The following is a 24,294-nucleotide window of genomic DNA, read 5'->3' as shown; positions in this document are numbered from 1 at the left end:
TACTCTTTACAACTGATTTGGGTCCGAGGGACAACCTGTTTTGGGCTTTTGGAAATAGATCCATTCTCTACCGGGAATAAAGTTCTTCACATGCAGACGATCTTAAAGGTGGGCGCAGAGAAGAAGAAAGATTACAGGACAGTACCACCTAGAGGACAGCGGCGGGGCTGGGAGGAGGCCCGAGCGCTGCCCCGGCGCAGGCGCGGGCCACCCGCAGAAGAACTCTGCTCTGGAAGCACCAGGGAGCCCCCTAAAGACACAGGACTGCAGGCTCCCAACACCGTGCGTGCTAACTCAGTCCAACGCTGTGTCGCCCCACGGACTGCAGCCCGCCAGGCTCCTCTGTCCATGCCATCCTCCAGGTGAGGATACTGGAGTGGGTTGCCATGCCCTCCTCCAGGGGATCTTCCCAACCCAGAGCTCGGGCCCGTGTCTCGCGTCTCCTGAATTGGCAGGTGGGTTCTTCACTAGCACCGCCTGGGAAGTCCTCCGACACCAGGGCCGGGTTCAATCCCTGGTCAGAGGACTGAGACCCTTTAAGCCGCGCGATGTGGCCTACATAAATAAAAAAATGTGCGTGCCCTAAATTTGTATACACATAGTCTACGCAGGCAAAGTAAAAGACCAACAAAACCATGGGGAGAAAGGGGCAAACCCACAGCCACCATGGAGACTTTAATACGCTCCTGCAGCCACAGGCAGACAGGCAGAGCCAGGAGCAGTGAGCCCTGGGGGAAGCCTGGCCCCAGTGGTGTGCACACGCACCGCAGCCCCTGCAGAGACACGTTCTTTTCACGTGTCCAAACTGACTGTAACTGACCAGACAGATGTTGGGCCATGAAGTCAAAGCATTCAGAAGACCGAAATCCTGCAGAATATTGTCTCTAAACACAGAAGAATCAAGCTGGCTATAAGAAAAGACCCAACAACACTAACAATCCATGGGGTCAGAGGGAAAAGCTCACCGGAAAAACCTAACACATTCTGATGTGAGTCATGATTAGAAGCCCACCACCTGCCCTCTCGGTAGTCAACAGCACAGTTGTCAAGCCCTGCTGGACTGGGGAGCGGCTGGCTGAGGGTGTGCTGGCCGCCGCCATTCACAGCAGCAGTGGGCAGCCAGGCGGGTCCTTGAGAGCCACGGACAAGGAGACCAGGCTGCAAGGAAGGATGCTCCACCTCACCCAGCATGCAGGTGAGGGCTGCGAAGCCTGGCAACACGTCCCGTTGGGAGGCACTCGGGTGCCAGCACGTCCCTGAAAGGGTGCTCACAGAGGCCTGAGGCGCCCCAGCAGGGTGCCCTGCCTGAGAGACAACAGCCAACATCGTGCCCGGCTGTGAGAGCATGGTGCATCCTCTCAAATCAGCAACGAGACACCTGGACACGGTGTGGTGCTGGAGGTTCTAGACAGCACTGTCAGGCAAGAAATTTAACCGGTGCCTAGACTAGACAGTAAAGCAAGGCTACATCGATTTTCAGATGACATGATCTCATATATAGCAGATTCTCAGAAATCCATTAAAAAACTATTAAATGGGATTTTCAAGGGTTGCAGGATACAAGATCAATACACAAATATCTATCATATTCTATACACTGGCAACAAACAATCAAAAAATGAAATAAAGAAAGCAATTTCATTTATAATAGCATCAAAAGGACGAAATATTTAAAATAAATTAGCAAAGATGGAAAATTTATACTTTGAAAACCACAAAAATTGTTTGAACAAGTTAAGGAAGACCTAAACCAATGGAAAGGCACTCTGCACCAGGGGTGAGGAGACTCCGCCTTGTTAAAAGAGCACCACCCTGTCCCCAGACTCATCTTCAGACGCCACTGGTCCCCGTCCCCAGACTCACTGACAGAGCCCACTGGTCCCCGTCCCCAGACTCATCAACAGAGGCCACTGGTCCCCGTCCCCAGACTCATCTTCAGAGCCCACTGCTCCCCGTCCCCAGACTCATCAGCAGAGCCCACTGGTCTCTGTCCAGTTCTCAGTGGGCTCTTTGCAGAAACTGACAAACGCAACCTAAAACTCGTCTGTAAATTCAAGGGACTCAGAACAGGCAACAAAACAGTGTTAAAAATGAAGAACAAACAGGGAGGAGTCAAACTTCCTGACTTCAGAACGTGCTACTAAGATTCAACCAGCAAAACGCTGACATGAGCCTGCAGGGCGGAGGCGAGAGCCCAAACCCCTGCCGGTCGCCGCCTCCCGACAAGGGCGCCACGGAGGAGCAGCCTCCTCAGCAGTGGTGCTGGGAAAATGGGTACCCACGTGCAGAAGAGTGCAGGTGGGCACTTACCTGAACACCAGACGCAAACACGAACTCAAGGTGCCCGAAACCTCAGCCTGAGAACTAAGACCACAAAACTTGGACGGAAACACCACTTTATAAACCTCTGCTACTTGGACGGAATCAGGCAATCTTTCTTACTAACGACACAAACGCACAGGCGACAGAGGAGTGAACAGACCGCACATCTTCAAAATTAAACCCTCTGTGCTTCACAGTTCGCCGTCAACCCACAGAATGGGTGAACGCTTTTTGCAAATCATAGAACTGATGAAAGACTTATGTGTGGAGCACATAAAGAACTTTTACCACTTAATAAGAGGACAAATAACCCAATTAAAAACAGGCCAAGCTTAGAACAGACACTTCTCCCATCTGTTGTGGGCTGGCACTCTCACAAAACACAACGAAAGTGGTCACACTGCAGGTCAAACTGCTGTCCCCACGTCATTTCTGTGCTCACTGAGACGGACTGGCTTCAGAAGGCGCGGGCCCACTGGGTCCCGAGGGCGCATGGAGCAGCCCCACAATGACTGCAGCAAGCCCAGGGTGCCCAGCAGGGGCCCAATGGCTGGGGTGGGGCCGCCTCGAACAGTTCCTCCCGGCAGGCGTGCTGGTCGCTGCAGGCCGCCACGCTCGCCCTCCGCCCCGCACCCCATCCCGCCTGGGAGCCCACCCGCCCCTGCAGCCCCCGCAGGGAAATACCGTTCTGCAGGGTCTGTGCTCGCGACTCCTTTCCCAGGCTCACGTGGAAGCCGCCGCCCAGCGTTGGGGCTTTGCCAGCACCTAGAAACACAGATCAGACAGGTGAGCCAAAGCCCAGCAGAGATCCGTGGCAACAGTTTTTCGTTGCCTCTGGTGTTTCCAGAGCAAGAACTCAGAGGGGTCAGCACGCAGACCAGGAGTCTGCAGTGAGTGACCCCCACCCTACCGCCTCCTCTGCCCTGCCCTGGAGCCCAGAGGAGACCGTCACACAGCGCCCGCCTCCCCAGGCTGCAGCGCAGGTCCGGCCCCTCACTTGGCCCTGCAGCCCTGGGCCGGCCCCTCTCATGTTACCACAGCCATCTCGGGGGGAGGGGGCTGCGGGCTCCTGGAGGGGAGCCTTGTCCGTGGGGCTGGAGGTCTGCAAGAGGCACCTGTGCGTGCCCACCCGCCCACCCGCAGCAGTAATCTAAGGACCCTGCTCCCAGAGCGTAGCCGCGGCTGCACTCAAGAGCACTCCGCCTTGAATCTCCCACCAACTCCAAGCCACCCCAGGAAGTCTCAGATACTCTGCTCCACAGGGCTTCAGGGCTGGACTTCTGCCCTGATAGCCTCCTCTGGAGACAGCCAGGTGGACATCCGAAGGTTCACTAGACTTAACAAGCCCCAGCCCTGAAGCGTGATCATCAAATGAGCCCCACGCCAAAGGGAGGGCCTGGACACCAGAGCACAGCAGTGGGGCGGGAGGAGCTGCCCGACCGGAGTCCAACATGCCTGTCACAAAGCACAGGCCACAGCACTAGACGCTCAAGTCAGGGGGCAGGACCGCACAGTCAGCCACGGGGCCTGCGGGAGGACCACGTGGAGGCTCATGTGTCAGGAAGCGGAAGAGCCAGATCTCTGAGATCTGAGAGGAGGCCCCCAGGAAAACGCATGGCCCAAGTCCTGGGGCCGTGAGGCTCGCCTGGGTCATCCCTGGGCGGCCACAAATGCAGACAGCAGGAGAACAAGCTGGCCTTCGGCTTATCTGTGGCTGTGGCGTCTGTGATCTTTTGGACACAGGAGCCACCACAGCAGCCGCCTGCCCAGGAACACCACACTGAGACCTGCGTGCGGTGTCCCAGTGCTGCCCAACTTTTATTTCAGAAGAAGGGAAAAAATATCACCGTTTTGTTTTAACTGAAATGAGTCTGTGTCTTAAATAAAACTGTTACAAGAATTCTGCATTAGAGGACAGACAGGGAAGCAGTCTAAACCCGCTGAAGCCCCGGGTTCCAGGAGCACGGACTCGGGGGCCTCCCTCCCAGCCACCTCCCCCGGCCTGCCTGCCCGGACAGACCCGGCGACCAGCACGGGCCACACAGAGATACCGCCGGAGCAGTGTGGAAGTGGTTTGGGTGAGCGTTCAATGCCCGGCAAGGCCTGAAGGCCGCCCCGCCCTCCCCTCCCCTCCCATCCAGCTCTCCCCTGACCCTCTCTCCAGCAGGCTGTCCTCCCCAGCCCCGCCGTCTCTCCCATGCCCCCAGCACCTGTCCTGGGGCTGCCCAGCCGCATCTGCTCCGGAAGCTGGCTCCTGACTCACTCTCCCCAGGCGCACTCGCACACACTCACTCACACTCGCACACACTCACACTCGCACACACTCACACACACACCACTGGTGCTCTCCAAGGTGCCTGTGTATAGCCTCAGTCCCCCACATGCAGAGGAGGCACAGGGCCTGAGTTCTGGCAAGGAAGGAGCCTCCCTGGGCCGGGCCAGCAGGGGAGGGGAGGGCTGGGGGACAGACACCAGCCCCGGGACGTGGTCACAGCAGACACACATGGAGAGCAGTGGTGGAAGGTGTGAAAAGTGCTTGTTCAGCAAGTCTCAGACCACTCACCACCGGCTGGGCTCCGCTGAAGCCTGGAGGAAAGTTTGAGCTCCACCTCTGGCCAAAACCACCAGTGCATGCTGTGCTAGTCCTTCAGAGGCCCTTCACACTGTTCCCTCCACTAAAAACATCTGATATTTTCTATAACAAGATCCTGTAACAAACAAGATACAACCAGCTAAAGCTATCAAGTAGAAGGCGGTGCAGGTTCCACCACCCGAGGTGGGCCAAGAGTGCCCCCGTGTGGACAGCATGGGTATGGCCAGTAACTGCACCCAGGGCACCGCCTCGGGCTGGGGTCTGCAAAGGCAAGAAGGTCCAAGACCCAACCCTTGCGACTCCGCAGGGGCGGAGGGGAGACTGGGGGCCCTGCTCAGCCACTCTGAGCGTGGAGGACCAGCGGAAACAACAACACCCCAAGAGCAGACAGAGAAAAGCAGCACGCTGCCCCTCCTCCAGTTCACTCTCAGGCCCGTCCAACACGGATAGGCTGCCCTTCCTAGGCCTGTACTCACTATTCAAAGTGAGGGGTCTCTGTTGCTGCTGTGAAACTCCTTTTAAGGGAGGACGACCGCATGAGGTCCAGCCGGGCAATTCCAGGACAGAAGGGAAATCCAGTGGCCCCTCAGCCTGAGCTCAGACATGGGGATAATGCTTCTAGAGCACCCGAAAGGTCCTGTGAAGTCCACACCGAGCCCACGCATGGGCTTGTGGATGGACACAGACCTCGGACGCTGGTGAAGAAACAGCTAACCCAGGCGGCTGCCTAAACGTCTTTCAACCGAAGAGCTTCTCATCACAGATGCAGGTCTGAGTGTGGAAACCACCCAGCACGGAGCACACGAGGTGACCCAGCAGCAGCAGGACGTTTTAGGACCAAGGTCCTCTCACCCAGCCGCCTCCAGGACAGAACTCAGCCACTTCCTGGGAGCAGGTCCCTTCCGCCTGGACCTCAGGGGGGCCACAGGATAGAAACAGCCTTTCGAAAAACAGTGCTGAGGGAGTTCCCTGGTGGCCTGGTGGTTAGGATTCTGGGCTTTCACTGCCAAGGCCCAGGTTCAGTGCCTGGCCAGGTGGCGCGTGGCCAAAAAGAAAAACAACACAGTGCTGGGGAACCGGACATCCACTGCAAAAAGCAAACCTCAGCCGCACACCACACCCGATATGAGGCTTAAACTCAAAATGGTCATGAGTCTAAACATAAAATATGAAAAAGTAAAACTTAGAAGAACAGTGTGTCTCGGGCTTAGGGAGTTTCTTAGAATGACAGAAAAAGTACAATTTGGAGGAGAACGGGACGACAGAGGGTGAGCTGGTTGGATGGCATCACCGACTCAATGGACATGAGTTTGAGCAAATTCCGGGAGATAGTGAAGGACAGGAAAGCCTGGAATGCTGGAGTCCATGGGGTCCCAGAGAGTAGGACACAGCTTAGCAACTAAACAACAATAAAAGAAAAAAAAATCAATAAAGGGGACCGCACCTAATTTAAGCTTTTAATCACAATTTTAAACTTTTGCAAATAACCTGTCTAGCAAAGGACTTGTAACTACAATATTTAAAGAGCGCTCAAAACTCAACCTGTATAAAAACAGCAAGAAAACAACCTGCATAAAAACTATGCACAAAACTACCGGAGCAGACATTTCAGCAAGGGGGATTCACAGCTGTTCAGCATCACTGTGCCCTAGGGGAGAGCATCAGCATGAGAGGAGACACCACAACACACTAGGAACACACGGAAAACACGTGTAACGGTACAGGCAACACCAAGTCCTGGGTAAGCAGCTTATGAGAATGCAAAATGGTGTTGCCACATTGGAAAGTCAGTTTGGCGGCTTGTTACCCCGTTAAACACACAGCTACCATCCGGTCCTGGGTGACCCGCGTCCGTGGCAGGAGCCACCCCCAAGTTCCCGCAGCTCTCTCCGGATCGCCTCGGACTCGCCTTGGAAGGGGCCCCGCTGCTTGCAGCGCCCCGGGCGAGTCGCCGGGGTCCCGGGCTGAGGGACGGAAGCGGGTCCCCAAGGGTGGCTCCGGGCCCTGGAGAACCAGCCGCGGGCGCCGGGGATAGGGGAGCTCTGTCCTCAGGGCGCAGCGACTGAGTCCCCAGGCGCGAAGATCCCTACCCCGGAGCCGCGGGGCTGAGCCGACCACCGCGCGGGGTGCGGGAGGCTGACGTCCTCGACCCCCGACAACCGGCCCCGAGGGGCCAGGCGACTGCGGGCGGACCACAACTGGAGCCCGGGCCGCCCTCCGTTACCGAGCCGCTCCCGCCCGACCCGGCCCCCGGGGCCAGCCCCCGCCCCCGGCCCCCTGCACACCGCCCCCCGGCCCCCGGCCCCCGCCGCCCCCGGTCCCCGGTCCCAGGCCCCCGGCCCCCCGGGACCCCCCGCCGCCCACCGGGACGCACCGTCCAGGGACACGAACTGCCCCACGGCCGACGAGCCGCCGCCGCTGTTCTCCACGAACTGCACTTCGGACACGATGATGTTGTCCTCGAGCACCGAGCCGCAACCGGTGCACACGGCATCGCCGCGCGCCGCGTCCAGCTCGATGTCGGTGCCGCCGCACCCGCGGCACACGCGGCCCGTCATGCCGGCGGCTCCGGGGGCCCGGCCCGCGCTCCAGGCCGCCCGCCGCCGCCGCCGCCGCCGCCGCTGCCGCGCCGCTCAGACTCTCGCGAGGCCGCCGCCGCCGCCGCGCCGGCCGATTCGTAGCGGCAGATTCGCCGCGCGCGCACCGGGACGGCGACGCCCGCCGCGGCCGTGCCGGGCGGAACGGTCGCGGGCTCCTGGGCCGAGGACTCGAAACTGCCGCCCCGCGCCAGGAACGCAGCCACCGGGCCCGGGACTCGGACCCACAGGCCGCAACGGCGGGCGCCGGGCTAGAGGGGGGCGGGGCGGGGCGGGGCGGGGCGGGGCCACTGCTCATAGGCGGGGCCTGGGCCGGCGCCTGTCGCGGTGGGCGGGGCATGGTGGGCTGGCGGGCGAATCCCAGGCCGTGGGCGTGGCTAGGGTGGGCGGGGCCTGGAAAGGGGCGCTCAAGACTGGTCGGCTCAGGTCAAGGGTGGAGACCCGGCGGCGGGCCCGGCTCGCTGCCTACAGGCCGGGCCTCGGCTTGTGGGTGCTCCGGACCCCCAGTGCCTGCAGGCCCGGCCTCCGCCTGCCGGTGCCCCCCCACCCCGCGCCCGCGCGCTCTGCCGGCAGGCCTTACCCCGTAACAGTCGCTCGTGCCGCCCTTGTTCACCCACGGCAGGCACGTTTCTGTTGTTACATCGTCTCCAGATGCCGTTGGGTCCCCGGAAATGGGCCTGAAAAGAAATGCGCAAGACCGTATTTTCTCCTGTCAGCCGCGTGACCTGATCTGAGTTTCCCAACCAGGGATTGAACCCGGCCTGCCACAGCGAAAGTCCAGAGCCTTAACCACTAAGCCAGCAGGGAACTTCCAAGACCGTTTCTTAAAAAACTTAAACCTTGACTATGGGAGCTCTAACTAAATCCGAAAATGTCCCGTTACCACTTGAAAGCAGTGTTGTAAATACTTAAACTCTTCATGAGTCAGTGTGTAAATTCGATTTAATCCCAGCCATAATGTCAACAGGATTTTCACATAACTCAATAAGCCGATCCTAAAGTCATATGAATGACATACTCCACAAGAACAGTCAAGAAAATTCTAAAAAAAAAAAAAAGAAAGAAAGAAAATTCTAAAAGAAAGAAAGCTTAAGAAGAGGGAAATTAGCCACTGGACAACCAGGGAAGTGTTCTGTGTTTCATCTTGTTGTTTGAAAAGGGCTAGTTGAAAAGTAGATTCTTGTTCCTTGCTTTTGAAAAAACGCTGGAGTCCTGGGCTGAGAGTTTAGATGCTTAATTTCCCCATTTGTTTGACATTGGGTAGTCATTAATCCTCCTGATGCTTCCCTTTCCTTATCTTTACTTATTTATTAAAAGATATTTATTTCTTTATTTGAGTGCACCATCTCTTAGTTGTGGCACATGGGATCTTTAGTTGCAGCTTGTAGTCTCTTAATTGCAGCTTGTGGGATCTAGTTCCCTGACCAGGGATCGAACCCAGGTTCCCTGCATTGGGAGCGTGGAGTGTTAGCCACGGCACCACCAGGGAAGTCCCTCCTTGTCTTTAAAGTGAGGGTCTTCTAGTTTAAGTATTCACTGATCCTCTATCTTTACTTTTCCCTAGTAATAATGTTGGAGTAATGTATTCATCTTTAGGTCTTTGGCTAGGGAGAAACCACTGAAAAATAGCTTAGATATGTAGTTACTTAATGGCACCCCACTCCAGTACTCTTGCCTGGAGAATCCCATGGACGGAGGAGCCTGGTAGGCTGCAGTCCCTGGGGTCGCTAAGAGTTGGACACGACTGATCGACTTCACTTTCACTTTTCACTTTCATGCATTGGAGAAGGAAATGGCAACCACTCCAGTGTTCTTGCCTGGAGAATCCCAGGGACGGCGGGACCTGGTGGGCTGCCGTCTATGGGGTCGCACAGAGTCAGACACGACTGAAGCAACTTAGCAGCAGCAGCAGCATGTTTGCTGTTTGGCAAGAGCTTTGAAAACTCTTTGTTCATGTGTAAATCTTGTGAATTGGAGTGAATATATTAAGGTCTGTAATACAATAAATATATAAATTAAGAAAAAAAAAAAAGAAGAGGGAAATTGCTCTTCTGTATATGAAAATATTATATCCGGTTATATCCATTAAGCCACATGGTATTTGTACAGGGACAAATGGACTAAAACCCAGAGTACAGACACAACCCCAGCTGTGTGTGGAAATTTAGGGGTCTCGAACCATTGTGGAAAAGACAGACCGTTCAATGGTGTTGGAATTCCTGTTGAGAGGAGGGGAGGGATGAATTGAAGCCCAGCCTCACACTGTTCTAAAACTAAATCCCAAGTGTCACGGAATGGTGAAAGTAGAAACAGGCTCCCACAGTCTGTACAGGAGGGCTGAGCAGCCTCCAGGAGATGGTGCAGGACAGGGGAGCCATGCAGCAGTACAGGAGCGCTGAGCAACCTCCAGGAGACAGTGCAGGACCGGGAAGCCACACAGCAGTGCATGGGGTCGCCAAGAGCTGGACGTAACTGGCAGTGTACAGAGCAGGCGGGAACTGCAGTGGGTCTCAGTCTGGGGGAGGGTGGTCTGAGCGTGTCTTGCCCTCCAGGGCATCCTCGCCACAGGGCGTGGAGGCCTAGCCAGTTAAGCTTGATGACAGGCGGGACAGCTAGTCTTCCGTCGGGAAGAGCAGTTTCTGTCTCCCATCTCGTGCTGAGGAAACAGGTTGCTGCCGTGACAAGACATGTCTTCGTGCACGTGTACTTGTTCCTCAGGGAGGACCCCAGAGTATTTCTCCCTTCAACAGACTTCACACAGGCACCTTGATCCCCAGAATTGCCCTATGAAATTACCGCCTCATGGCCCGATATTTCACTGGCCAAATTTCAGTATGTTAGTCATCAATTGTTGCCTTACAAATAACCACAAAAGTTAGCAGTTTAAAATGACAAGCCTTTATCATCTCACAGATTCTGTGGGTCTGGGGTCTGGGAGGGGCTTCACAGGACGGTTCTGGCCTGGGGTCTTCAGAGGCTGTGATCACAGTTTTGGCCAGGGCTTGTCCTCTGAAGACTGGGCTGGACTGGGGAGGGTAGTCTGCCTCCAAGCTCCCTCACGTGACTCTTGGTGGGGCCTGAGCCTCTCCCAGGGGTCCCTGCAGTGTCCTCACCAGGGGGCGGTGGGCTTCCCCACTGCCAGAGGCCGGGAACCGCAGGACAGAAGCTATGAGGTTTTGATGACCCACTGTCACTGCACCAGCTCCACCTGGGCGTCAAGCCCACACCCGAGGACAGAGGACCTGGGACATATTTGAAAGCACCCCGAGCTGCCCCCATGCCCCTCCCTGACACATGCATGGGGCCCAGAGGCCCGGGCTGGCCCCGAACTCCAAGCCTGCTGCGGGCTCCTGAGAGAGGGCGCCAGCGTGGGAACCCCGAGGGAGCCGATGAGAGAGAGACCTGGGGTCTGGGGCGCTGAGAGCGCCTCCCGCCCCACGAGAGGAGAAAAGGGTCCCAGGACAGAGAGCCAGTCCAGCCCCAGAGCAGCAGCTGCGCAGGACGCTGGACGCTGGACGGCTGTCTCCCTCCTGCACCTGTCACTGGGTAGAGCGGAGGACGAGAGGCCGCCCGGGCACGGGGTGGAGCCCCCCGCCCAGCTGGGCCCTGGAGTCAGAGCAGAGGTCTCCCATCCCCCACCCAGAGCCAGGCTGGACCGGCCCCTCTCTCCTGCAGTCAAGGCCTTGGGTACAGATGTACCCTGGGGATTGGGGTAGAGGGGACGGGGTCTGAGGAGACACCTGCCTTCCTGCAGGGAGTCCCGGGGGCAGGAGGCCTCTCTCCTCCCCATCCAGTGGGGAGAGGGGCAGGAGTCGTCCCTGGACCTCACGAGGGGGGATGGGGGGCCTGGGGAGGGAGCCCGCCCCTCCCCCTGGCTGGAGGCCTGCCCAGCTGCAGGACTCCACGTGTCTTGTGTGGACCCCGGAGGTGGGGACCTGGGCGGGGCTTGATGAGTGTCTGAGAACATGGGGCGTTTGAGGGACCTTGTGGCTTGGCCACTGCCCTGCGTCAGGGACACAGATAGGAACAGGCAGGCAGCTGGAGAGGGGACAGGGCCTGTGGGAGGGGCTGCCCACGTCCAGGGCACAGCTTGAAGCCATCAGTCACTGCCCTGCAGCACTTTCCAGGCACGTCCCATGCATGGTCTTCTTTGCTTGCATCATTTCTGTTGAAAAATTCTGGGTTTTTGTATTTTGTTGCACTTCAAAGCAAGGTACAGTTTTTTTCCTAAATGCTTTAAAAATTTTTAAATCTCTTTCTAGGAGTCCAATTACACCCATGTTGGATTTTTACTGTGTCCTCTATGCCTGTGTGTTTTTAAACTTGTTTTTCTCTCCTTGTTCCCATCTGGGTATTTTCTACTTACATAATTTCCATTTCACTAATCCTCTCTTCTGCTGTGTGTGATCTGCTTTTAAAACCATCTATTCAGTTGTTCACAGGTCTTATTCTATGTATTTTTACCTCTTTTTTCCCCCTTCCTGTTTCCAACTGAGTATTTTCTACTTACATAATTTCCATTTCACTAATCCTCTCTTCTGCTGTGTGTGATCTGCTTCTAAAATCATCTATTCTGTTATTCATTTCAGCTATTTTATATTTCAGTTCTACAATTTCCAAATGATTCTTTTACTTTAGATTTCAGTTCTGTGATGAAATTCTCCATTTGTTTCCATTGATTTTCTCAAACATATTAATCAGATTTTAAGGTTCATTCTAATCATTCCAATATTGGTGACCTATGGATTTACATCTGTGATTTTTCTTGGCTTGTGTGAAACTGTTTTCTGGTGCACCTGATAATTTTGGAATAAATGATGACCGCTATGAAGAAAAACTGTGAGGTTCTGGGAGATGCTTTTGTTATTTAGAGAGATTTTCCTTATGTCAGTCACACAGGTGGGGGCCCATACTTGATAGAACTCCAAGCTTTACTCCAGGCTTTGTAGGGCTCTCTGTCTTCCTGCTTCTCGGGCACCTTCAGGCAAAGGCGGTTGCGTCAGCGCATCATCTCACCACACTGCACGCAAACAAATCTCGAGTATTTGACAGCAGGTGGCCTGGGGACAGTTTGCTGCAGGGCTTGCACCTGGACAGACATCTCCTCCAGCAACAAAACACAAAGTAACTATAAGGGACTGAAAATAACTGCCTGCAGGCACAGTTAAGCCAAATTAGGGACAACAGGATACAAAAAGACCAAAAAGCCCAAGCCTACTTCTGAAGAGCCAGCTGTAAAAGCAGGGCGTCAGGAACAAGGGCTGGGAACTGCACACACCCCCTGCACGGGCGCGCATGCTCAGCTGCTCAGGGGTGTCCGACTCCTTGCGACCCCAAGGACTACAGCCCGCCAGGCTCCTCTGTCCATGGGATTCTCCAGGCAAGAACACTGGAATGGGTTGCCATGCCCTCCTCCAGGGGATCTTTCTGACCCAGGGATCAAACCTGTGTCTCCTGTGGCTCCTGCATGGCTGGCAGATTCTTTACCGCTGAGTCACTGGGGAAGCCCCAAGCTCCCTAACCAGGGATCAAATCCAAACCCAGGCCCACCACAGTGAAAGCGCCAAGTCCTAAACACTGGACGCTCAGGGACTTCCCCCTGCTTCTAAGTGAACACATGTGTTAGGGCTGACTGTAACCCTGTCCAGAGGCCTGGGAGGCGGGCACTGCCTCTGTGCTCTCCCTCAGGCTCCCTCCAGGCAGCCCGCATCTCCCGCAGTGGAGCTTGTGCACACATTCCTGACCTGAATTTCTTGTCTGGCCTCTAGTACTTTCTATTGATTAAGGAGGCCAAGAGCCTGGGTGGGTCACACCCAGGTCACACTTGCCCACGTGCGGCAGTCAGCACAGGTAAGAGACCCGGCTGGGCCCCAGGCTTTCGTCACCTGAACATCACCAGCGCTCTGCCCGCGGGCAGGGCCTCCAAGTCTTGGTCTCGTCCTCTGCATACCAGAGGCAATGGGGCCTCCATCCCACCACCGCGCCAGGCAGGCAGTGATGATGGCAGACCCCTGCGCTGCCTGTCCCGCCCACCCCCATCAGGTCCACTGGGGGTGGGGCAGTCTGTCGTCCGCCGCAGAAGCCACGGGCCAGCACCCGCATGTCCCACCTCCTGGGTTCCACCCCACCCCACCACGGGCAGAAGGGGGTTCCTTATGTGGCAGGTCAGCTGATCAGCAGTCACCTGCCCACCCTGGATCTCTCTGGTCCCTCCCGGGGATGGGGTGGACAGCAGCCTGACCTCTTTCTACAGCTCCTTCCAGGCCTGAGCTCTGCAGCATGCCAGTCAGCTCCGGAGCCGCAGGCACCTGGGATGGCCTCAGATATGGCGAGCATCAGCAGGAGCAGGAACGAGGCCGTGGCTGCTGTCTTTGGGGATAGAATCTTTCCAGGTACCGTCTGCTCCACTGTCAGCAGAATCTTCACGAGGGGCGTGCTGAGGGGCCAGGGAGAGGAACGGCCAGCAGCTCAGCAACCTAGGAGTCACCTGGCCTCACCAGGGAAAGCAGTCAACACGACGCGGTTCCTCTGCCGGCCTGGAGGGGCTGGACTTGGCACAGAGAGTCTAAGAGCACCGGGGCTGCTGCACGCTTTGGCCTCGAGACTGCCTTCAGCCAAGGTGTTGCCTCCGCTGAGCACCCCGAGACGCCCCTGAAGGCCTGGTCAAGTGTCACACTCAGGGTCCAGAGCGTCCGAGAGAGGAGCACAGGCTGCCCCGTGTGGCCCCCTGGATGTCCTCACATCTTGAAGCCTCGGTTGTTCCCCACGACCCCAATATGTGTTTCAAGAAGGAAAGGGCCTGGGGCGGGGACCGTCGTCCCGGGTAAGAGCAATCAACATGCAATGTGATTAGAATAGCTGGACCTTCTTTTTTTTTTTTTAGATGAACCTGTTTTCCAAACCCCTAGTCTACTGCAAACCTTAGTATTATGTATAAACACATAATCTTCCCCAAAGGGGAAGATGCCAACTAGTTACGATTACAGAAAAGCCCAGCACGGCCAAAAAATCAAATAAATAAATAGAATTTTAAAAAATGAAACAATAAAGCGACTCCCTTCACGGCCTGTCGGGGGCTCTCACTGGCCTGCAGCGCCTGGAGTTTTGTTGGCGTCCAGACACTCTCCCGCTTTTCCTCTGTGTTTGTTTTGCTTTTTGTCCTGCGTCTCCCCCTCAGGAGTTTTGTCCTTTCTCCCGGGAGACCGTCGGTTTCCACGCCTGAGCTGGTGTTCCCACCTCTCTTCCCATCCACCCCAAACCCGAGGGGTCACCAGGTCACTCTGGTCATCCTCCTGCGGCTGGCCGCCCCCCCGCCCCGGGCAGCAGCAGCACACTCCTGGTGCCCTAGACGTCCCTCCGCCACTGACACCAACCTCAGAAAAAGCGGTGTCCCTCAGGTGTCTTCTTGCTCAAAACTGCACAAAGCCTGGCATTTGGGGCCTGCCTCCACCGCCTGGACTTTATTTCTTTTGCTTGAAAAATAATATTGCTTTTCAGTACCAAAATCATGTTTACTAACTGTGAAACATTATAAAAACAAAAATAAATAAAATGCTAAGGAAACCCAGAAGTCATTCCCAGGTTAATCCGGACAGCTCTGAGGTGGAAGTGCACTCGCGGGCACGGCCACTGCTGCGTCCCACGCTCCGCGAATTATCCGGGAACGTCCACTGTTGGCTTCTCCGTTAGGGCCTTGCTATTTACTTTCCTTTTCCAACATTTAACTCTTTTCTTTTCTTTTAATTTTTGGTTGTGCTGGGTCTTCACTGCTGGGCACAGGTTTTCTCCACTTGAGGAGAGCAGGGACTTCTCTCTGTCACACTGCGCTGACTTCTCACTGCGGCGGCGGCCCTTGTTACAGAGCACCGGTCCAGGACACACAGGCTTCAGCAGCCGTGGCACACAGACTTAACTGCCCCATAGCACGTGAAGTCTTCCCAGACCAGGAATCAAATCTGTGTCCCCTGCACTGACAGGCAGATTCTCAACCACTGGACCGCCGGCGAAGTCCGGCCAACATGGAAGTCTTGTACTGGCTGATTGTGACACAGTTTCCATTGTGGGAACACAGGGAAGTATCAAAATTTAACTGCAGAGGTGCCCCTTATTCTCGGGGCCCAGAACAACCCCTGGTAAGCAGGGGAGGGCTCCTAGGCGTTATCCTGACCCCAGGTGAGCTGTCCATTCAGCTGCACGGCCTGGGTTTCGAGCGTCATACGTGTACGCTTTCCCCATGCTGATATGGGTGCGCAGTCACCGGTTTCACTGGGGCCTTTATATTCCACGGGCTGCAAATACCATGTGAACCACAGACGCTGCCATTATTTTCCTTTATTTTCCTTGCACAATTAATACACATTCACCATAAAGAAAATATGAGATAAAGAGAAGCAAAAAAGCAAAGCTCAATCAACTGAACTCTCTCCAAAGAGATAATTTCTTAACACTTCGGATTCACTTCTAACCTTATGTGTTTCCCTCGTACATTGAGAGGTCCTTTACATGTATAATCACTTACGTGTAAATATATATTTTACATGTACATGCATTTGCACACATGTTTTGTTAACCAAATAGGATTGTATTATGCATTCTCTTTTAAGCCATGTTTTAACTGACCGTTTCGCACAGCTGTATGTTCCAAGGGGTAGCTGCGCGGCGGCTGACCTGACCTCGCCTGGCTCTGCCACCCTGGACTCGACTCCAGGCTTCACTCTTAGAAGTCTCGCTGGCTGGGCGCCCAGCATTCAGACTCCACAGGTCAGAGGTGACCCATGAACCGCTCACCTAGGTGGCCGCAGGGCAGTGCCACTCGCAGCGTCCTGGGCTCCTGCTCCCTCCCCCGAGGTCCCCCCAGAGCTGGCCTGATGCAGCCCCTCTGGGGCAGGGCACCCACTTCCTGCCCGCACCAACACAGGGTCCCGAGGTCCGCTCCTTTAACTCTCAGCACAGAGTAGGCGTCTCTGTACGGGAACTTCAATTCCAGGGATGCCAGCCAACCTGCCCCCATCTTCTGGAACACCTTCTCTGTCTGCATGGCGATTTGTAGCTGTAGGTGGCGATTATGCACCCAGGGTCCCACCCTGTGCCTACCCTATACATGACAGACGTTCTTCTCCCATTTGCCTTTTGACTGTGCCGACAGCGGAATTTTGGCGTTGGAGACAGTGCGCATCTCCAGGTCCACAAACAAGCACTGCCCAGCTGCCAGCAAGCGACCTCCTCGAGTCTGTGCTCAGAGAGTCCCCTCGAGTCTAGAGGTTGCTGTGCCGTATTCGAGGCTCTTTCCTTTGTCGTCCACCTGGGTTTCACGTTGACACTATATGTATATGTGTATATATACGTTTATTTGTTTGTTTGGCTGCACCAGATCTTATTGCAGCTTCACTGTGGCATAGGAGCTCTTAGTTGCTGTGTGTGAGATCTCGTTCCCTGACCAGGGATCGAACCCCCACAGTGGAGCGCGGTGCCTTAGCCACTGGCCCACCAGGGAAGTCCCCACTTTGGTGCTTTGCGCAGGGGAGGCTCACACCTGATGCTCTAGCAAACAGCCTGGAGAAGAGCCATCCTCCCGCCTGCTCTGGGCTACCGGCTGCCTCTTGGACCCTTGTCGTGACAGGCGTGCTCTGACCACGGCCACCACACGAGACCCTGAAATACTGGCTAGGACAGCACCCACCCCCCCAAAAGCCTGCTGGTCGTGGTGCCCGCAGCCTTGCCCTCCTCTCCTGGGCCTTCTGGGCAGCAGCCCCCAGGTTTACATTTGCCCCTGCAGCTGACCCGCGACAGGGCGGAGCAGCCACCGTAGTCACCCCGACTCCCGTGTGAGAAGGCCCAGGACTGTGTCTCAGGCACAGGCTCGTGTTTGTTCTTCCAGCTGAAGTTCAGTGTCAGTGTTTTAACCTCTGTAGCAGTCAGAGGTCTCCAGAGACACGGACGAGGGGCACGTGTGCCCCCAGGGAGGTTTATTATGAGGACTTGGCTCCTGTGATGACGGAGGCTGAGAAGTCCCACGAGCTGCTGTTTGCAGGCTGGGGACCAGTAAGCAGGTGGTGTCACCCTAAGTCCGGAGGCCTGAGGACCCAGGGACTGGAGATGGGATGACACCAACTTAACGCTGAGGCAGGTGCAGAAGGGCAAATCCCACCTTCCTCCACCTTCTGTTCTATCCAGACCCTCAGCGGATGGATGAGCCCCATCCGCCCTGGGGAGGCACCTGCCATGGGGAAGCCCACCCACCCTGGGGGGCTGGAGCCCCACCCACCCTGGGGAGGCCCTCCTGAACTGGGGGTGCACCTGTGTTACTGAGACCACCCGTTCCACTGCTGAGCTCACCAAAAACCCCCTCACACACACCCAGAAACTGCTTAACCTGGGCACCTGTGGCCAGTCGGGTGGACACAAAATTACCCATAGGTCCCTGCAGTGACCGTCTGGGGCCTGTCCATTTGTGGGGACCACTTGATGAGCCCCTCCCAAAGAAGACTTCCCCCCAGCATCATGGTCCACACACGTAGATACGCCTTTAGATATGGGAAGCAATTTTTCCATAGACCAGGATGAGCAGGGATGGTTTCGGGACGACTCAAACACACCATGCACTTATCATGCTCTTTATTTCTAATCTAATGTCGCCGCTGATCTGACAGGAGGTACTGGCCCACGTCCTGGAGGTCCACAATCAAGCGCACGCTCCTAGCTTCTGCTGGAAGGCAGGGAAATGGGGTCTCTCCTCTCGGGGCCCTATGTTCAGTCACAGACTGAGAGCTCTGTCCCTCTGGAAGAGGAAAGGAGAGATTCACGTTGTTTTATTGTCTGCTGTTTCTGGGGATGAACAACAAACACCTCTACATCCTATAGCCTGTAACAGTCTCAGTTCTGCTGAGTTATAGCACTTTTCCCGGCTCTTCTCTCACATTTTTTCAGGATATAACCAAATTCTATTAATACTGATGGCATAACTTCTTCCTCCCTTCCTCTAAAACATGAGCTCTTATGAACGTCTTAAGGACTAATCTGACCACTTTAATGGATTGCCACATACATGCTTTCCCACATACATGATGTTGGCCTAAACCCCCACCCTAAATGGACACCTATGTAAACAGGTTGTACTATATCCAAATCACAGAATGCTATGCATGCTCAGTTGCCCAGTCGTGTCCGACTCTTTGTGACCCCACAGATGTAGCCCAGCAGGGTCCTCCGTCCATTGGATTTTCCAGGCAAGAATACTGGAGTGGATTGCCATTCCCTTCTCCAGGGGATCTTCCCAACCCAGGGATCAAACTCAGGTCTCCTGCATTGCATCTATAACCATCTGTCCCAACGGTTAGATAGCATCACAGACTCAATGAACATGAGTTATGAGCAAACTCTGGGAGATGGTGAAGGATAGGGAAGCCTGGCAGGCTGCAGTTCACGGGGTCGCAAAGAGTCAGACACGACTGAGTGACTGAAAAACAACAACTCAGGAGATGGATGCTGGGCGCCACCCTGGCCACGAAGCTCAGCCAGGGTGTACATCTTGTGTCTGAATCTCTACCCCTATGTTGAATACCAATGGCTGGAGGGCCAGGGCTGCCCTCGAGCTGAGTCCATCGTCCCTGTGGCTCTTGGGCCAGGTAAGGGCCGTCCCACCTGCCTGGAGCGCCTCAGACAGGCCTCCCCTTCAGGGTTCCCAGCACCACAGCCCTGAGGGGTGAGGGCGCATCTCCCTGGCCATCCTGTCCTCTGCCCAGCCCGCTGTCATTTCCCGTCTTATCCCAGTGATGGTGCCTCTGCCCCACCACAACCTCCACCCACAGGCCTGGATGGGACACAGGTCACGTCAAGGGGGCTCTGCGGGGAGCTTGGGCCGGCCAGGGTCTTGTTCCCCCTCCGTGAGCGGCTTCCCAGCACCACCCAGGGGAGAGGAGATGCCGCCAAGCTGCGGATTGGAGCGGGAGGGAGCCGTCCAGCTGAGCAGGTGCCTGGGTCCTGCAGGAGGCGCTGGCTGCTCACCTGACCGGCTGGAGCCGCTCCAAAGACCACCAGGCCGAGGAGCACGCCCGCCTCCTCCGAGTCTGCGCTCCCGGATTTGCCGCGCTCTGGGCTCAAGAAGACGCACCGCGGGGTCCGCACCCAGAGGGGAGCTTCTTGCCGGCAGGGGCCGCGAGGCCTCCCACGCCTGGGGCGATTCATTTTAAGTCAGAGTGAACTGACGGATGAGTTTCCAAGAGCCAGCAGTCCAGAGGGCCCCATAGAAAAGCGAAAGCCGGGGCTGGCCGGCGCAGGGCCCCCCAGCGGGTGGGATCGCACCAAGGCGGTTGCCAGCTGCTACGTGGTCCTGTCTTCCTGCATCGGGGCTTCCAGCCTGTGGGCGTCCTAGCACGCCCTTTGGAAAGCCGAGGCCTTAAGGCATTTGAGAACCTTGGCAGGCAGGTGGCGCACTGTCAGAGTCTCAGCACAGGGGTTCAGGGTGCCCTCCTGGGACCTCAGTGCTCTGGACAACCGCGTCCTCCAGCTGCCTCCTGAGCAATGCCACCCCAGTCGTCCAGAGAGGTTCCTCTTTAGCCAAGTTCCTGTTTTACAGAAACAGCCATCCGAAAGGAGAGTGGCGCTCCCAACATTAGTGTGTGTGTCAGGGGCGGGGAGTGTGAGGCTGCGCCACCCCGAGGGGCGTCCTCCCAGCCTTTGGGGCACTCACCCTACGGCACACAGTCTAGTCATTTTCGGATACAGGGAATGATGATGCATGGGACGGGTTCTGATGAGGAAGTGACTCTGACCCCAAAGTGAGATGTCCACTTCTCTGCAACACCACCACCACCATTTTGGTGTCCATATGGTCCCACCATTTATAAACAGAAAATGTAAACAGAGCCACAGATAGAGGGCACACAGCACCCTTCTAGTCTCCCTCCCCACCTCGCAGGAGGAGTTAAGCGTTTCCCTGTCATGGTTATCAGGGCAGCTCCGGACCAGACTGTGTGAGCCCACACCCTGGCTCCTCCCACCAGGGACTGCATAACTGCCTGTGCCTCAGTGTCCCCACCTGTAAAATGGGGATGGGACAGAGCTGTTTGGTCCACGAAGAGCTCACAGTGGTGCTCGGTGCAGACGCAGGGCACGGCTGGTATTGAGCCCCCTCATCTATGGTTTAGTCACCCCAAATTTCCTCACTCGACCCCCAGGTACAGTCCTCTCCTGGGTGAGACGTCAGTGCACACAGACACGACGTGTCAGGTGGCCCCTTCATCTCAGGCCACTGCACCTCTCACTGCCTGGCACCACCACAGGCTGAACACTGAGGTCAGCGGGCCCCTGTCCTCACAGGGGGCTGCGGCACGGTCTCTGGACGTCCCCTCCCCCACCTCGGAGGTATGAGACCCGCGGGCACTCTCTGCCTGGCAGGAGCCACAATGTAAGACAATACCCAGTCAGCTGGCCGGGGACAGCCAGCCCCGCGTGGCTCTCAGCTGCACCCCCCCAAAGGCGCAGGAACATGTGGGGAACACAGGTTCTCTTGTTCTCTCTGAAGTGCCACCCCGGCTTTAAGCAGCCACAGCTGTTTGCAGCTCCAGAGAGGGAGTCAGAGCTGGAGGCGAGCTCTTACAAAGTGGGGGAGCCAGCGTGGGGCCCGCTGCAGGAGAAAAGAGCTGACAGGGGCGCTGGAGGGTAAACCCCAAGGGCGAGTCGGTTTGCTGGGGCTGGGCTTGTTTCAGCAGACAACGAGACACAGACAGGAGCAGGGAGGAAAGCAGCTGTGCATACTGTGACTACAAAGAAGCAGAAGAGATGCCAGAACAGCTTTTCCTAAATCTCAGCAGCAGGATCTGGTGACTGACCAGAACCGCAGCCAAGAGGAGGGGGGAGGGGACCCCTCCTTGGGCCCCCAAAACGAGATGCTCTTTTCGAGGACCTTTCCTGACCTCCGCTGCCCCGTTGGCCCAGTGGGCAGCTCTGGTCACTGCCTCCTTGTCTGGGTCCCTGAGTTCACTGGGAGCCCCACACCAAGGGCCGCCTCTGCTCCGACATTTGTTCTCCAGTGTCATCTGTAAAAACCGCAGAAAGGGCACTGCTGGATAATAAGGAGGGTGAGGCAGAAAGAGGACACTCCAGAGGGGATTTGTGGAGGAGCACATCGAGCCCCTGGGCGCCCCAGTGCTCCCGCGGGCAGCAGCTCGGGGTGGGGGAGGGCGATGCGGCTGGCCCCCGCAACCCCGGTGTTCCGGGTCCACGTCCCGCCCAGGCGATCCGCGGGGGCAGTCAGGGCGGGGGTGGGCGCGAGGGGACGCCGGGGGCACAAGGCGGGTTCGCGGGGTGGGCGAGCCTCCGGAGGACTCCAGGGGGCCTGGCGGGTGGTCCACGCAGTCGGGGCCGAGGACACGGGGCACGGCAGGGAAAGGGGGGTCGTCAGGGGACGCGGGGAGAGCGTGGGAGCGGGCAGACTCAGGGATGCGTAGCTCTGGGGGTCGGGGACTCGCGGAGGCCGGGCCGGGGGCTGTGGGGCTCAGGGTCGCGGGCGGATCCTGGGGTCTCTCCAGCCCCTCCCTGCCGCTCCCGGGGGGCGGGGCGCGGCGCTCTGGGCGGGGCCTGTGCGCAGGCGCGGGGGCGCGCTCCCGCGGGCCGCGGGCAGGGGGTGGGCGCCTTCTGGGTCGCCGGCGGGAGGGGGCGCGCGAACCTCACTTCCGGTGAGCCCTCCGCGCGCCGTGATTGGGCACGAGTCGGCGAGAGCGCGCGCGCCCAGCCAATGGGCGGCGGCGGCGCGGGCGGGGGCGGGCGCGCGCGGCGGGCGCGCGCGCGGGCGGGGCGGGGCGGGGCGGCCGCAGCCTGGTCGCCGCCCGCGGGCCTGTCCGACGGCCGCCCGGCCGGCCCCACCGCCCGGCAGCCATGTGACCGCGCCGCCGCCCTCCGCGCGCCCGGCCCGCCCGCCCGCCCGCCGCGCGTCCGCGGCCCGGCCGCAGCCCAGGCCGCCGAGGGAGCGGCGGGGGCCGGCGCCATGGCCGAGCGGGGCCGCCTTGGCCTGGCCGGCGCGCCCGCCGCGCTCAACACGCCGGTGCCCATGAACCTGTTCGCCACCTGGGAGGTGGACGGCTCCAGCCCCAGCTGCGTGCCCAGGTACGCCGCCCGCCCGCCGCTTTGTTCCCGCGCGCACCTGCCGGCCCCTGGGACCGGCCCCCGGGGACCTCGCGCCCGGGCCCCCGCCCGGGCCTGCACCCTCGCCCGGCCTCCCGGGACCTGCACACCGGGCCCGCCCAGCGGGCCGTGCACCGGGACCGTACACCCTGGGGTCCCCGCTTGGGACCGACCACCCTGGGACTCCCACCGGCGGCCTGCCCCGGGGGCCGTCCGCTCCGGGATCCCCACCCCGGGCCGTGGCCTTGGCGCCCCACGTCGGGCGCGCGCTTTCTTTGCGCGCGAACCCGGACGCGTGGATGGTCCCTGAGGTCTCGGTCCAGTGCAGCCGAGGAAGCGGCGCCGGCTTTCTCAGGCCCCGCGCGGTCCCCCGGGCTCTCGCGGGCGCTCACCTGGCTCGCGCACGTCCGGCATCCTTGCACCTGCCTACCCGTGCGGTGCCGGTGGAGTTGACTTAGGGTGTGGTGTCTCCTCTCTCCACCGGGTACCATAGATTTCCTTTTGCGTCCGGCCACACTGTCACGCCTGAGTGGCCTGGGAGTCACTCTCGGGGTGCGCAGTGTCCAGAGGACACACATATCTCGAACCACAGCTGTACTGCTTCGTCCTTCGTCCTTCTGAGGGTCTGGCCCAACCCCTCTATCCTGCTGGCCGGAGTGTCCGCCCTTTCTCTGTTTGCTCTGTGCTTTGTAATTTGGGGACTTTCCTGGACATAAACACTGCTCCTTGCATCATGCCATCGCCAGAGACGCTGCCCTCTTTACTTGGTGGGGAAGCGTCCTGTCCCCAGCAGTACAGCTGGAGGAGGCTCACCCACGGGGCAGCGCTGTGGCCAGCCCCTGCTTCTCCTGCCAGCTGGAAGCTCTGTGGGTTTTTTCCCAATCAGTGGTCCTTCCTGAGGAAGCTCCCAGGCTGACGGGGAGAGAGACAAGAGTCATGCCAGGGCCTGGTTCTGCAGTGGACACCAGGCCACGAGGGCTGCTGGCGGGCAGCCAGGAAGAGCTCTCCCTGGGGAGACCTTCTAGCAGGACTGGAGGACGTGGCCGTGTGTGTGGAGGGGTGCGCTCTGCCGCGGTGCCTTCAACAGGTGTGCAGGGCAGGTGCTGGGCACGCAGAGGTGCCGGGGTGCCCTCCAAGCGCAGGGCCCGCAGCTCAGGGTGTGGCTGTGCCCAGTGGAAGACTGGGTGCTTCCCGGCCTCTGTGGGCCTCTGGGAGGGTGGGGTGTTCACAGGACGTCTGCCTGCTTGCCTCCTCTCTGGGAGGTCTCACCTGCCCAGGCCTGGTCTCCACCCTCCTCTCTCCCATCTTGGCTTTGGGCCCAGTGTCGGGTCATGCTGGACCCCTCCCCCCCACAGTGCTGCTTCTCTCTGCTGTCACCGTCAGCACCCCCCCCACCAGACCTCTTGCTCTCCCTGGGGGCACAGATGCCCCCCTCCTGGCATGTACATACACCCTTCCTCCCCCCAGAGCTAGGAGTGCAGCCTGCCTTTCCTGCACCTTTCAGCAGCCTCCTGGGGCTCTGAAAAGACCACTGAGGTTTTAACCAGAGTGAGGAGGGGGAGGCGGCGGGGGTCTGGGGCATGGAGCTGGTCTAGGACGCCCACCCTGCTGTGTGTGTGGGGGGAGGGGCGGGATAGGGGGTGGGGCTAGGCAGCGCCAGGG

The 24,294-nt window shown here is 58.1% G+C and overlaps 2 protein-coding genes and 1 long non-coding RNA gene across 16 annotated transcripts in view; 1 reads left to right on the top strand and 2 right to left on the bottom strand.

Annotated features, from left to right (window-relative positions):
- BRF1 (BRF1 general transcription factor IIIB subunit) overlaps positions 1–7,610 on the bottom strand; it is a 51,892-nt gene extending 44,282 nt beyond the window's left edge. The window contains exons 1-3 of one of the 6 annotated variants that reach the window (XM_086362697.1): positions 7,290–7,608; positions 2,956–3,087; positions 762–773 (exon numbers count right to left, since the gene is read on the bottom strand). In XM_086362697.1, coding sequence (XP_086218823.1) covers positions 762–773; positions 2,956–3,087; positions 7,290–7,473 — 328 coding nt within the window. In that variant the 5' untranslated portion in view covers positions 7,474–7,608. Of the gene's footprint in view, positions 1–761; positions 774–2,955; positions 3,088–7,289 lie in introns of all 6 variants that reach the window. The other 5 variants (XM_086362689.1, XM_086362687.1, XM_086362685.1 and 2 more) reach the window with 5 other exon arrangements.
- Positions 7,611–18,109: 10,499 nt separating this feature from the next.
- LOC147348841 (uncharacterized) lies at positions 18,110–23,542 on the bottom strand. Of its 2 annotated transcripts, XR_015149340.1 has the most exons (3): positions 20,201–21,311; positions 19,516–20,075; positions 18,110–18,289 (listed from the first exon to the last, which is right to left on the bottom strand). It is a non-coding gene; the product is annotated as an uncharacterized LOC147348841 (long non-coding RNA). The 2 variants fall into 2 exon arrangements; XR_015149341.1 differs by lacking the exons at positions 19,516–20,075; positions 20,201–21,311 and adding an exon at positions 23,025–23,542.
- The window catches only part of PACS2 (phosphofurin acidic cluster sorting protein 2), a 64,950-nt gene continuing 63,086 nt past the window's right edge, over positions 22,431–24,294 (top strand). For all 8 annotated transcript variants that reach the window (XR_015149335.1, XR_015149334.1, XR_015149336.1 and 5 more), the window contains exon 1: positions 22,431–22,614. Coding sequence is in view for 3 of the 8 variants with exons in the window: in XM_086362646.1 (XP_086218772.1) it covers positions 22,496–22,614 (119 nt within the window). In the remaining 5 variants the exon portion in view is untranslated. The remainder of the gene's footprint in view (positions 22,615–24,294) is intronic.

The sequence above is a fragment of the Bos grunniens genome, chromosome 21 (assembly GCF_055505025.1).
Source record: "Bos grunniens cultivar Pamir isolate PY7600 chromosome 21, Bosgru_T2T1.0, whole genome shotgun sequence".
NCBI classification, from domain to species: Eukaryota; Metazoa; Chordata; class Mammalia; order Artiodactyla; family Bovidae; genus Bos; species Bos grunniens.
The sequence above is the reverse complement of the archived record's forward strand: the minus strand, read 5'-3'. Positions and strand labels throughout refer to the sequence as shown.